Source organism: Ahaetulla prasina, chromosome 8, assembly GCF_028640845.1.
Source record: "Ahaetulla prasina isolate Xishuangbanna chromosome 8, ASM2864084v1, whole genome shotgun sequence".
NCBI classification, from domain to species: domain Eukaryota; kingdom Metazoa; phylum Chordata; class Lepidosauria; order Squamata; family Colubridae; genus Ahaetulla; species Ahaetulla prasina.
In genome coordinates, this window is record NC_080546.1 from 36,144,829 (window position 1) to 36,158,444 (window position 13,616).

A 13,616-nucleotide genomic window follows, 5' to 3' on the forward strand; every position below is an offset into this window, starting at 1 on the left:
GCTGAGAAATACAACATCATCCATTTCTCAGGGGAATACCTAAGAAATTGGGGAATACCACATAAATTATTCATTATAGTATCCTGAGAATTCCATGATCAAAGGAAGCCACATTAAAAGGACTAACTAAGTTCAAAGGAAGACTTCAAACTGGGCCCCGGGAAATGCTCCTTTTTCTTTTTTTTCTTTTTTTTTCTTTTTTTCATGTATGTACAGGCAATCATTGTCCCATGGCAAGACCTATGTGCTTACACTTTCTTGCTATCTCTGGTGGCTATAAATGACACTCCATTTGTCCACAACTAGATTGTCTCCCTGTACTGTAAACTGCTATCTGTTTGATGCTGCAACTGTGCAGCTACACAGCATGCTGGACTCCCTTCGCTCCAAAAACACTTTCTTTCAGAAGCTGAAGCGTGGCATTAGAAAACAAAGGCTAATGAAATGCCACAATAATTTTCTATAATGGCAAAATTACTGCATATGAGACTTAAATACAAAATAAAATTATCTTCTGAATTTCCATATCCCTACAGGATTATATAGGATCAAATTTCTAACAAATTGCTAAAGTATAACAAAAATTTACTCACCATCATCAGTAGGATTAAATCCACAGATATCACAAATACATCGAACCCACTTATTCATCTCCTCTTCACTGTCGGCAACTAAATAGAAGACTCTGTCTATTGTATTTATGTCAAAAATATAGCTGTTTTCAAACTCTTTTTTGTTAAATGTCAATCCAGCATCCACTTGTTGACACAAATTCAAGTCAATGATACGAATCGGTTTCTTGGCATGGTCATTTTTGTAGTATTCCAATACATCTGGATCTCCTGTCAACCGACCGCTGCGGAGCACAAACCATCTTCTCTTCCATGCCTAGAGAATGGAGAAAATATCCAGATATTTTATATGAGTGTGCTACTGAAGTAGCACAGAGTACTCTAAATACATATTTGAAACTATAAAATTATATTATAAATTGAAATATTTGGAATTCAACAAAATCTATATAAGAAGAAAATGCAGTCGTTAAGAAAGGCAAAGGAACTGACAATTTGGAGTACATGTAAGATTGCATAATCTTCTAGCAGTACATAAAATAGTTGGAATACTCAGTATGAAGCCACTAGTCTTAAATCATATGTTGCCCCAGAGATTTTTCAGTTCAGGACAGAAATAGCAATATGGGGTAATGAGCCTTACACAACTTTAATATACCTACAAACTTTGGGTATATTAACAGAAAAAGCGACAAGATTAACAGTTGATATTTTTTTATTTTACATTTCACACTCTCCCCCCATAACTAATTTACCTTAATGTCTTGTACAAATATATGTATGTTTGAAAACATAAAGGACTTTTCATTTTCTGGCATGAAATATTTTGGTTTAACGAAGTATTCAAGGCTGTAATCACATTCCCATTTATTTAAGAATGAGCCAATTGCCAAGAAGAAAAAGCCTTACACTGTATTAAATCTTAACCCGGTTATTATGGTATAAGCCAGCCTTGTCCAATCCAAATTCCCATTGGCACAGCTAATGTACATGTTTACACATTTTCACCTGTTGTCTCTACGTTTTTTGGACACATTTTTTCTCTTTCTAAATATACAGCTAGATTGATATAGTGGTTAAGGAAGTAGACTAAAAACTGGGAGACTATGAATTCTAGTCCCACTTTAGGCACAAAGCCAGATGAGTAATTCTTTCTCAACCCTAGGAAACAGACAGAGGCAAATCATTTCTGAAATCCAAGAAAACTGCAAGAATTTGTCAGGAGTAAATAAATTGATTTCAGAGAGAGAGAGGGAGGGAGGGAGGGAGGGAGGGATAGAAGACCAAAACGGGAAACAGAGAAAGGAAGTCAGTCTTCAATCAAATTTTTTGAACTCTAAAATATTCTGGTAATTCTTAAAAAGATACAATCTTTTTACTATTGTCAGTCCAGACAAGAAACACCAAGTCTTAAGTATTAACTCTATTTTTGTTCTAAGGTTACAGTAACAGAATCTTGAAAATCTAAAAGCATATCTCTTTCCCCATGCCTTTACAATCCAAGAATCTAGAATGGTCTCTTCTGAGATGTTTGCTGCACTCTCATTTTTTCTGCAGGCTGTGCTTCTAATCTGACCATTGTCTAGTCAATTCTTCCTCCTCCTCTTATCTCCTAAATCAAAATTCTGAGTTTAAACCTAAGGAAATATGTAAAAAGACATGGTGTGTGGGCAGCTCAGGAAATATCCCTGAGCTGAAACCTTCTTTAAGGAAGAATAAGTTAAAATTCCTCCAAGCCAATGTTCCAAGGGTGGGTTCTACTTACCTTTACTAATGGTTTGCAACGGGATTGTGTGCATGCATTTGCTTTGCTTGCCCGCACTTCTGCACATGCGCAGATCATCCATGATGATGTTGTGGAGGGTGGGCGGAGCCTCCCACCGTTTTTACTATAGAACTGGACTGAACCGTGGTGGGGGCTCCCGGACTGAACCGGGAGCCCCCACCACTGCAATGTGCAGGACAAATGAAGTTGTAAAAAAAGTTTAGTTGCAGTTACTGCTGTCCAACGGGGGAGTGGGGGCACATACAAGTTACTGAAAGCAACGTAACTTTGCTTTTGCAACACAAAAATGTTATTTGGATTATTTTCCTTAATAAATAAACAAGTGTCATGTTTCTCATTTATTTAATTGGGTTCTCTTTATCTAGTTGTAGGACTTTTGTAGAAAACAAGTCAACACTTTATGCCTATTCATGCAGAAATATTGAGAATTTATTATTATAGTCTTCCACTAAGTTACGGTCTTTTCTTTGGTTAAACCAGAGGTTAGCAACCTTAAACACTCAAAGAGCCACTTGGACCCATTTCCTACAGAAAAAAACACACCGGGAGCCACAAAACCTGGTGGGCCTGGCCAACTCGATGCCACTCACTCCCACCCAGTCACATGAACACCTAGCCATGCCTACTCTATGTCTCTCTCCACCTCTCTCTCTCTCCCCCCTTTCTTTCTGTATCTCTGCATCTATGCCTCTCCCCCCTCTGTGTCTCTCTCCCTCTGTACCTCTCTCTTTCCCTCGCTTCCCCCTCTCTGGGTCTCTATGTCTGTGTTTGTGTGTGTGTGTGTGTCTCTCTCTCCCCCCTCCCTTCTGGCGACCGTCCTCCTCCTCCCCTTTTGTAACTTCCTGGCCGGCTGTGGCTGAGCCAGGACCATTCGCACTGCAGGGAGACCCTCCTCAAGCGAGTGCCAAAGTGCAGCAAAGGCGTGCGCGGGGTGGGTGGGCAGCCACTTGCTTAGGAGGGTCTTAATATGACACAGCTTCTCTCCTGCACTAATGCTCCTGCCATCGCCTTGCCATGTCATCGCTCACCCCTGGCAGTTCTTCGGCCGAGCATGGAGGGATAGAGAGAGAACACGCATATGTCTTTCCTGAGGGTGTAACTTTAACTTTCCTGAGGCAATTGAAAAGTTCATGTGGATGTTTAATAGTTGCATATTAGGAAGTCATGTGAATTGCCAAAGCAATATGTTACTCTTTCTCTTATACAACATAAATAGTAATTACCTTGGGGATTTGTAATGCCATTTCAAAGTGAGGAGTTTCCATTCCTGTCCCATCACTGGTTGGCCTCTTATTTCTTTTTTGGATTCCAGCCTGCAGTGGCAGGAAGCGAAGGCTGCCTTATGTGCAAATGTGGCGCAAAGGCAGGTACAGGGCTGCTTCGCTCCTCCACTCTCCAGAAACCCTCTTCCCCCTCCCCCTCTCAGGATGCCCGGGCCAACTGTGGCTAAGCCAGAAGCATGCGCACATGCTGGGAGACCCTCCTCGAGTGAGCGCCAAAGCTCAGGAAAGGCACACGCAGGGTGGGCAGCGCCTTGCTTAAGGAGGGCCTTTCCAAGCATGTGCACACTCCTGGCTTAGCCACAGCCGGCCAGGGGGTTACAAGAGGAGGAGGGGGGAGGAGAGTGCAGGAGCGAAGCTGTCCTGTACCCGCCTTCATGCCACATTTGCATGTAATGCAGCCTTCACTTCCTGCCGCTTTCGGCTGGAGTCCAAAAAAGAAATAAGAGGGGCGGGGCAAACCAGTAATGGGACAGGGAGCCGCAGCAGAGGGCCCAAAGAGCCGCTTGTGGCTCTGGAGCCACGCGTTTCCAACCCCTGGGTTAAACCATTCAAGCAGAACTCTTTTTTATGACAAAGAACTCTTTGACTTTTTGACTTTCCACCAACTATGAAAGGACAAATTTTAATTTTAACAATTCATTTTTAATCTACATTGGAGTAGCCTGCTCATAAACAATCCTTTAAATCCAGTATATTAATCACTTGTTTGGATAGAAAAGCTATTAACTTTCAATATTTTATATTATTTTATGCTGTTATACAGTATAATCTATAATGTATAATTTCCTTCCCTTAGAGTAGAAAAACTGTTGTTTTTTTGAGTACTAAGAACGCAGGAGTTGTAACCCATCAGTATCTAGGTCAGTGGTGCATGTCCGAATCTGGCCCGCAGGATATTTAAATCTGGCCTCATAGGGCTGGCATGAAAATAGTAAAGGCGTGCCCTACGGTGCCTCTGGCATTCAAAATGGGGTATGGGGAGCTGCACATGGGTCCCCATGCCCTGTTTTCAGTATGGACAGCCTCCTGCAGCACTCTGTCAGCCAAAACAGGGTGCAGGTGGCCTCCCTAAACCCCGTTTTGGCTGGCAAAGTGCTGCAGGAAGCATCCATCCCATCTTCCCCCCAAGCCGGCCTGCAGAGGAGAACTACAATGCTGATCCGGCCCTCAAAGAAATCCAGTTTGGCACCCCTGATGTAGATGATCATCAGAGTTTCATAATATGGCAAACACTTACAGGAACAAATGAAAAACAGTTAATCAATGTACCCAATGTAAGTGTGAGAAGAAAGTGTGCTATGATTTGTAAAGTAAGGTGGTTGTAACCTATATAGTAGAGATTTGGAAGTTTCTTCTCTAACTTGTACACTGAAATCTTCTCTGTATTTCAGAGCTAACAAAGATCCTCTGTGAAAGCAAAACATCGCTCTCACTGCAGCTTCCTTGGTAAATTGGTAATATAAACAGAACTTGTTTATAGTCAAATGTGTCAGAAAACTTTGCCTTTAGACAACTAACACCTGCTTCTATATCTCTGCTTTATTTCCCCAGAATACCTCTTTTTCACAGAAAATGGGAATGTTTATTTCAGTTGCTTAATGAGTCACTCACTGAAACTGGCACAGACTGTCCTTAAAAACAAAAGCAATTTCAGAAACTACACACTACTAAGGCAGACACAAAGGTTCTCTGGATTATAGCACAAAAGCACAATTTAACAGCAGAATAAAGCTTGAAGCTAGACAAGAGACCTGACATCAGCACGCGTGCTAATCATAGTACAATGGCCCTACTATGTTTCATGAAACTGCAAAGAGAGTCCATATAAATCACTCTTTGTTATCTGAAAATATCTGGGATTCTTGAAGTAAGTTCTATTTTTAACATTTTAATATTGGCTGCCTGATAGAAGCTGTATATTGCCTTACTTGAGGAAAATTTCAGAGGATCATGCTACAGAATGAAGTGAAAAGCACAGCTTTGGTTTTCGGATCCAAAGTATTTGGCTCCAAAGTATATGAATAAGATTTTCCCCCCCCGTGTTGAGATTCTTTGATTCCTTTTAACAGGTGGGGCACCTAACGTTAACATCTCCAGGAATACATTTGAAAAGGTTGGTCTTTGTTATAGATATTACTATAATGAGCAAATATCAATGTTCAAGCTTTTTCTGCCCTGGTAAAGCAGAATAATAGTATTGCTAAAACCTAACCAGAATTAGAGTTTGTACTGCAGGGATTATTCCATCAGTCCCATCTGAAGGGAAAAAAAGAGGAAAAATTAAGCATAATAAGAAATGAGCTATAATTTTAAATATAAAAGATTTGTACAATCTTATGCATGCTTTCTTAGAAATTGAATCAATTACAATATAATGTCAATAATATTATATAGCAGTGGCTCTCAACCTTTTCTTCATCACACAGATTCCCTTTAAATGCCTTTTGTGGCCATGGACTAAACTCAGGATTTAAAGCATAACATTTCTTAAAGCCTTCATGGACCTCCTGTGATGATATTGAAATCTCCAGGGGTCTGTGGACCACAGGTTGAATACTACTCCTTATATAGAATTGTAACAATAAAGGCCCAAACCATTGAGAAGGAAGAGTTCAGCAAGACTTACTTTCAAAGATACTTTACCACTATGGTGCCTTATTTACGTATATATTTTAATTTATCACCAGAGGATGCATTTTTTTCCATTTCTCTTTAATTAAAATAAAAAAGCATTAAGATGAAAAAGCTTCCTATATTTTAAATCTTTGATTTATTACAATCCAACTTAACTTTTCAACTGACTCAATACTTCCCCTACCCAATTAATAAACATGTAGAACAAAATTGTGGATCACTAAATGTTGGAAGATATTTAATGAATGAATATTAAGGTCTCTATATCATGAAGCAGCTCCTATGTATAAGGGAGGCTTTTATCAGATTCAGTTTCCAATTGATGAATGGGGAAAGCAAGACTACTTTCCTGCGCCATAAGCTTTTCATTCAAATAAACAAATAATTTCAGCCAAAATTTAGCACACAAATTATTTAGAGCACTATTAACACTAAATATTGATATTTACTAGTTTGCCACATAGATAAACTGTTCAAAACATAATTGCTCAAGCTTCAGTTGTAATAATATATCTTAACTCCTTTTACAAAGCTTTATAAATAAGGACAGAAAAAATTAGGTGCATCTTTACTTCTTGTTTCGCTGCTCCCCCTTTGCCAAAAATACATTCACACTTTTAAAGAATTGTTTTCCAGGAAGCCCCATCTTTTCTTACAAAGAAAAATAAGGAAAAAATAGTCTCAGTGGAAGTTTCCACTCCACCAGCTATCATCCTGATTAGCTGTTTGAAATGCACACATGGCCAACATTTCCTGTTTTTAATCTATTGTCACCATTTGCCAGATCTGCATTGGTCTGTTCTAACTTTAGTGTACTTATGCAAACAAAAACATTGAAAACAATGTAAATATAACAGTGCTTTTTATTCTGCACCTCGCAGCATTTTTTAACCTAAAAGTGGAAAATCAGAAAACCATATATTTGAAACATTTTTAAAAAGCAGGCAAAGCTATAAAATGTTTGACAAGGTTGTGTGTACAATTAATTTATTATCCTAAGCTGAAGTATACTGTTTAGCTCTAGAGCACTTCTCTGTAAACATGCACTTCAGACAAACATCAGGATTTTGTGGGTGTAAATTCTGGGTATTGGAGATTCCAGGTATGTTAGATTTGATCATGCAATAAAGAATTATTGCATTGCCCGCTCAAGCTAAAGTAATAAAAATGGTACTGACTTCTGCCTGCATTGCCCTGCAGCACTTGCTCATGCAAAATATAACACTTTTTGAAGATAGCTGCATAGGAGGAATCCCACTATACACATTCACAATCAAGAACAATCAAAGGGTCATGCTCTCTTCCACCCTCATAAAACTGTAATGGCATATGGGAATAGACTGCCTGACTGAGCTTTAAAACTGCAGTCCAAATAACATTATCCATCTTGTTAATCTTAAAAAAAGGATAAATAATTTTAGCTTATAGCCTTGTTAAACTCCAGCACAGAGAGCAGGTTTCTTCTAATGTTTGATTTCATTTTCCAGCATTTATACATTTGACATTTGTTATTTCATTTGTTTGCTGTGCCTGCAAAATATATATTCAAAAATCTTTTTCTGCTTCTTTCATATTAACTCTTTCGCCCAGTTGATAACTTTTGGAAGTAATGCTTTTCAATAAATCCCTTTACTTACAAATATTTGTCAAGTTGTGTTAACATATTCTAACCCAAGCCTCAAAGAGCATGATATTAAAACAATGCTATCAGAATTATCTTTTTTAATATTATGTAAAGAGTAATTCTTTTAATATTTGTTTTATTCTCTTTTCTAAAAATACCAAAACTGCTCCACATATCAACAAACTCTAACTAGTGTGTGTGTGTATGTGTGTGTGTGTGTGTGCGTGTTCATGCATCTGTATGTATGGTCAGGTTTTGATTGAAAAAGCAGAAGCCATTTTATAGTCGTTTCCCATTTCAAAATTATGAAAAGATGTCTTAAATTTTTATGGAGTTTTCAGAAAGTAGGCAACATCTGTATTCCCTTTCTTTTGATTTATTCATCATGAAAGACGAGACAAAAAACAAGGATGTAGGGTGGTATTTGGGAAGCATTAGTAGAAGAACAGTTTGAAGTCAATATTTATTTATTTATTTATTGCATTTGTATACCGCCCTTCTCCCAAATGATCAGTTTTAATTGAATTTGACACCTAAACTTCATGCACTTTATAAACAATAACAGTAGTAATCAAGAAAGGCATGATGACTACCAAGAAATCCAAATTCACATACATAATTATTCAGTAGCCTGTCCCTTTCTTTTCTTCATATATTCCTTCAATAAAATTACTTTTGGTTTTTAATTAATTTTTTAAATTAATTTTAAACGTTATTTTATTTATTTAATAAATAAATAAATAAATAAATAAAAGTCACAAACCCTTATATGTGCTCAAAACCATAGGGAACCTGATCATCTTCTGTTCAAGTCTTTGAATCAGTTCTTTCTTTGAAGAACTTCTCTTTGCAAAATGATTAGAATTGCCTCCTATCTAGGTTTCAATGCCTCACACAAATAATTATTTTTCAAGAAATTTTAACAAGATTACAAATTCTACATTTAACACACATTAAAACCTGATTACTTTTGTTTCTGAAAACACCAGTAATACTCCAGAAGTGAAGAATTATGCAAATGTTTTCAAAAAATTTTTTTTAAAGACTAATCAACTCTTTAATAAAAAGATTAAAGTGTATAAAATAACCAACTATACATATTTTTATAACACATCAGATGAAAGATGAGAGTATTCATATATAGTTTGTTAATAAAAAAGTACCTCTTCTTTGTTTTCAGCATATCCCCGAATTCTAATCTTTTCAGTTGTTGCGTCTACCCCAAAAGAAGCTCAGTATTAGTCTTCCTGTCAGCTTTCCAGCTTACTATACACCACCCCTATTATAATAACCTTTGACCAACAGGAAGCAGACACAATGGACTGAAAATAACAACAATTGTATGTTTTCAGAACGTTTTAATGTATATAAAAGTAGTACTTATTTAATCGTTGAGTAAAATATTTGAAACTTTGAACTTATTTACTAAAATAATAAGCAGGGGCATAACTGACTACATCAATGCACATTTTTCTCTTGAAAAGAAAAAGCCAATGTATAAAATATATGTAAATAAACACATGAATAAATATTTTAGATAAATCTTGCAAGGGAAGAATTGCTTTTTTAAAAAAACAAAACCCCAATTCTTTGTACTGTGAAATTTACAAATTCTTGCAGAAACCTTTTCACTCCTTGCAGGTCCCACTGGTACCAATCTTTTTTCTGAAATGTAACACAGCTAGGAATGGATAGGTATTCATCTGAAATACTGATGGGAATAAAAAAAAAATGAGGGAATCATGTGAACAAGATGTCAATGTCCCAACTGTGGTTGGTAACAATTCAGCTATCTTTTGCTTTTGTCAGGAAGTATTTAAATTATTGTATCAAGTCTCTCACATGCTGTTTTAATAACAATATTGGCAGAATGTCTGCAGAAAACACTAAGCAAGTTAATCATAAATCTGGAAAAAGAACTCTTAGAAGAAAAAGTTCAAAGAACTGGCTCATTTATTTTTTAAAAAGAGAACATGATAGCGGTCTTCAATCACTTGGATGGAAACTGCAGGGAATCACATCTTAGCTAAATTCTAGAGGTCAGAATTAACAACAGAACCATCTGCCTTATATTGTAGACTGATGCACTTTGATTTGCTGGAAATATTTAAGCAGAACTGATGATCTTTTGTTAAGGATACTATAGCTGTGTTCTACGTTTCGAAACCTGCCTGATGAGACAAATGATTTCTACAGACATAGCCAACCTTTTGATTATGAAGGTTCATGATAGATGCTTATTAAATTATACAGTACTTATATTTTATATAACTCTGGATAATGGGTCATTCTTTCCACCCACCACCAGTTTTGGATTCATTTAATTACTATAGATAAAATAGCAATTAAAAAAAAACCTACCAAATTTTCTCAACTGAAATAAATTTGGCTAATTCTGAGCATTCTTTTTACTAACATTGTCCTGAAAAGAGAGCTTATTCTAACAAAAAGACACAACTGTCTGATCTTAGAGCCAGCTAAACCTACAATCTAGACATAATTGAATATAAATAAGAAAGAAGGTTAACAAGTAATTTAATGCTTGCAAAAAGAATTTCAAATGAACAGGGTATGCCAAAGGCTGGAAAAGAAGGCAAAAAGAAAAAGAAAACTGAAGCTGCTGAAAGGACAAAAAAGAAATAACAAGAGTAAGCAAATGACACAAACTGCCAAAGAAATTCAGTCCACTGGGTGAAAGCACATTGGAGGTTTCAGTCATTATCACCATCAAACCTAAGTTTCTGTTTCAGAGCCCTTCAACTCTGTGGGGGTTTCTAGTTAAATTACCAAATTTAACTAGAAGCATACTACCATTTCCATTCTGCAATTGTAACACAAAGACAGATGTTTGCGTTTATATGAGTAAACACAAGACCGCCAATTGTCCTATTGCACTAGTGGAATCATAAACCACTTGTTTATTTAACCTGACATCTCATGATGCCATTAACCCAGCCAGAGTTCATAGTAAACCATGGTTTAATTTTGTTAATCTGAGCACAATTATAGGCTGTATAGGACAGAGCAGCAGAAAATATTAAAAAACTGAAATATTCTATAATCAGCTAGATTTTAGTAAATCAGTAAAGTATGTGGTCATATATGGTTTAAAAACAGCAACAAAAAATCTTATCCAACCTCCAAAAGGTATCAGCTCTAACAAAAAGATAAAAGGCACATATATATCTTACTACATCAAAAAACTATGGAATAAATACTGGTAATGAAAATACGTTCTTGTTTAAACGTATACTTAGATGCATCATGATCCCTAATCCTAAATGAACAGTTGCTTCCCAGAGTTATAATTCTGCAGTAATCCAGTTTGGATTACTAGATGTTTAACCATTAGGAAGAATGAATAGAAGGTAGCAAGCCTGATACCATCACAATTACTCTTCTTTTGGAAGTGCAACTTAGGAACTGCCCCATTATCATCTTTGGGTGGACTATTCACTGTGTTATTTAGGGTTAAAAGCAACAAGATTATTCTTGATTCAAATGTGGCATATCAAAGATAATACGTACTTATTATGCTTCTAAGAGTTGAAGCTACAAGGAACCATGGATATTTCAGGCACGGGAATGGGCTAAATGGCACTCAAACAATTAATTGATAATTTAATTTAATTTGAACAAATTCAATATGATCAAATATTTTTGTAGTTGTTCTAATGCAATTTCCCCTAACCTTTAAAAAATATTACTATTAATGTGTATGATAAATAAATAATTTTTAAAATTATAATATATAATTAATATATTACAGGGGTGTCAAACTCAAGGCCTGTGGGCCAGATCCAGCCTGTGGGGGTGGTTAGATCAAGGCCCTTGAGCCGGATCCAGCCTGTGGGGCCACCCTGGAAATAGTACAGGACCGGCACAGGGTGCCTTTGCCGGCAAAAACAAAGCTCTGGAGGGCCGTGGGCTTTTTCACTGGCAAAACACTTGGGCGATTAGTGACATTGAGCTGGCCATGCCCATCCTGGCCTCACACACCCTGGCCCCCCTGAGGTCAAACCCTGATACGTCCCTCAATGAAATTGAGTTTGATACCCCTGGTCTATTATATTGATATAATAGACTGAAATCTATTAGTAATCTAATAGATTTTAAGATTCTAATAGAAATCTTAAATTAGCAAACTGTGAAAGTTTTTTACTGTTGTAAATTTGAACAAATTAAAATTGGCTTGGTAGAGAATATGCAAAATATCTTTGAATTCAGAAGAAATATCCTATACATAGAAAAATTCTAAAACTTGAATATCTTAATTCCCAAATATATCTGTTGGATGAAGAATTGACACTTGATAGATTAAAAAAACATTAATTATTACTTTAGAGTTACATACTTTAGCAGCAGTGCACCGTTACACTTTCTATGTACTTTCCAACTGGACTGCTTATGATATACATGTGCAAATGTAACATAGTAATAAAGTTTTTAATCCTTGCATACTAATTGGTACACTCTGCATTTTAGGATTAACACAACAATTAATAGCTCAAGGTACCAGTTAATGGTTTTATGGATATTATTATCTTCATCATTATCTAGATTTTTAGGGCATGTAAATTTTTCAGCTTTTAATTTCCAAACATTAAGGGTGCTCAAAAGTTCTGACATGAATTGGAGATTGGATTTTGGTTACTTTAATGTAATTTAGATGTGCTTGGTAAGAAACTACATAACTCTAACATTTTGTTTGTTTCGTATAGGATCCAGTTAATGAAGCATAAAATTTGGCAAAGGAAAATACATCTATACGGCCTTTAACTTACCTCTAAAAGTGTGTTACATGATATTCACACAGAACTGTATTCATGAGCCTATTATCAGGCTGTTTACATAAATAATTTTAAGCTGGATTTATATTTCCTTCTGTAAATCTGCTGGAAAATTTTATCCATTTTTGGTGTGTAATTAATAATCACAAATCTTACATTCTGGTATAAAAAGGCTGTTCACCATTGTATAAAATGGAATTTATGATTACTGAATGGAGGAGAGCATTTAGTTCTTTAGAATTAGTTTTATTCTAGTGTAAAGAGATGAGAAATCTTCAAACAGATTTAAAGTGAAAATTGGGTTCAGTTAAGTTTTAGGTTATGTAAAAAACAGCTCCTAGCAAGAAAGACAAGAGATATTTAAGAATACACTGCTTAAGACAAGCTTTCTTAATTTTTATAGTACTATAGTATATTTCCCAAATAGATTTATTGTCAAGAAGCCAAAACCTAATTGCTTTATCATGTGCACTGCAGCATGATAGATATATCAGCCGTATCCATCTTGAAGACACAAGAGTTGAAGAAACTTAATATGATACATATACATTTGTTTTTAATGCACAGCCTTCCTCCTTTTTTTTTCATTGTTTATTGCTGTATCCTATGTTATGTACATACAGTAACATATCTTTAACACTGCCCTAAACAGCTTGAGGCAACATTCTAAATGACAGCCTCCTCCCTTGAGAGTCTGCCCAAAATTTGCATTTATCCTCCAATATGCTGTTACATGTATTACTTCCTACAAGTGTGAGCCTGCTGGGTATTTGGGAAAAGTGTCTTTATGATGGGAAGGTTCAGTTGATCTCTCTAACCTCTATCCACCTTTTCTTTTGGCTGATGAAGATTACCTATTTTTATGTCTATAGGACGCCCCCAGGTATAGGGCACCCTCCCTTTTCTTACCCAAAATTCAGAAATCAA

At 36.2% G+C, this 13,616-nt stretch overlaps 1 protein-coding gene across 4 annotated transcripts in view; it reads right to left on the reverse strand.

Moving 5' to 3' along the window:
* GAB1 (GRB2 associated binding protein 1) overlaps positions 1–13,616 on the reverse strand; it is a 113,632-nt gene that overhangs the window by 30,202 nt on the left and 69,814 nt on the right. For 2 of the 4 annotated variants that reach the window (XM_058192821.1, XM_058192819.1), the window contains exons 1-2: positions 2,338–2,430; positions 594–888 (exon numbers count right to left, since the gene is read on the reverse strand). In XM_058192821.1, the coding sequence (XP_058048804.1) occupies positions 594–888; positions 2,338–2,415 (373 nt within the window). In that variant the 5' untranslated portion in view covers positions 2,416–2,430. Of the gene's footprint in view, positions 1–593; positions 889–2,337; positions 2,431–13,616 lie in introns of those variants that run through there. The other 2 variants (XM_058192820.1, XM_058192823.1) reach the window with 1 other exon arrangement.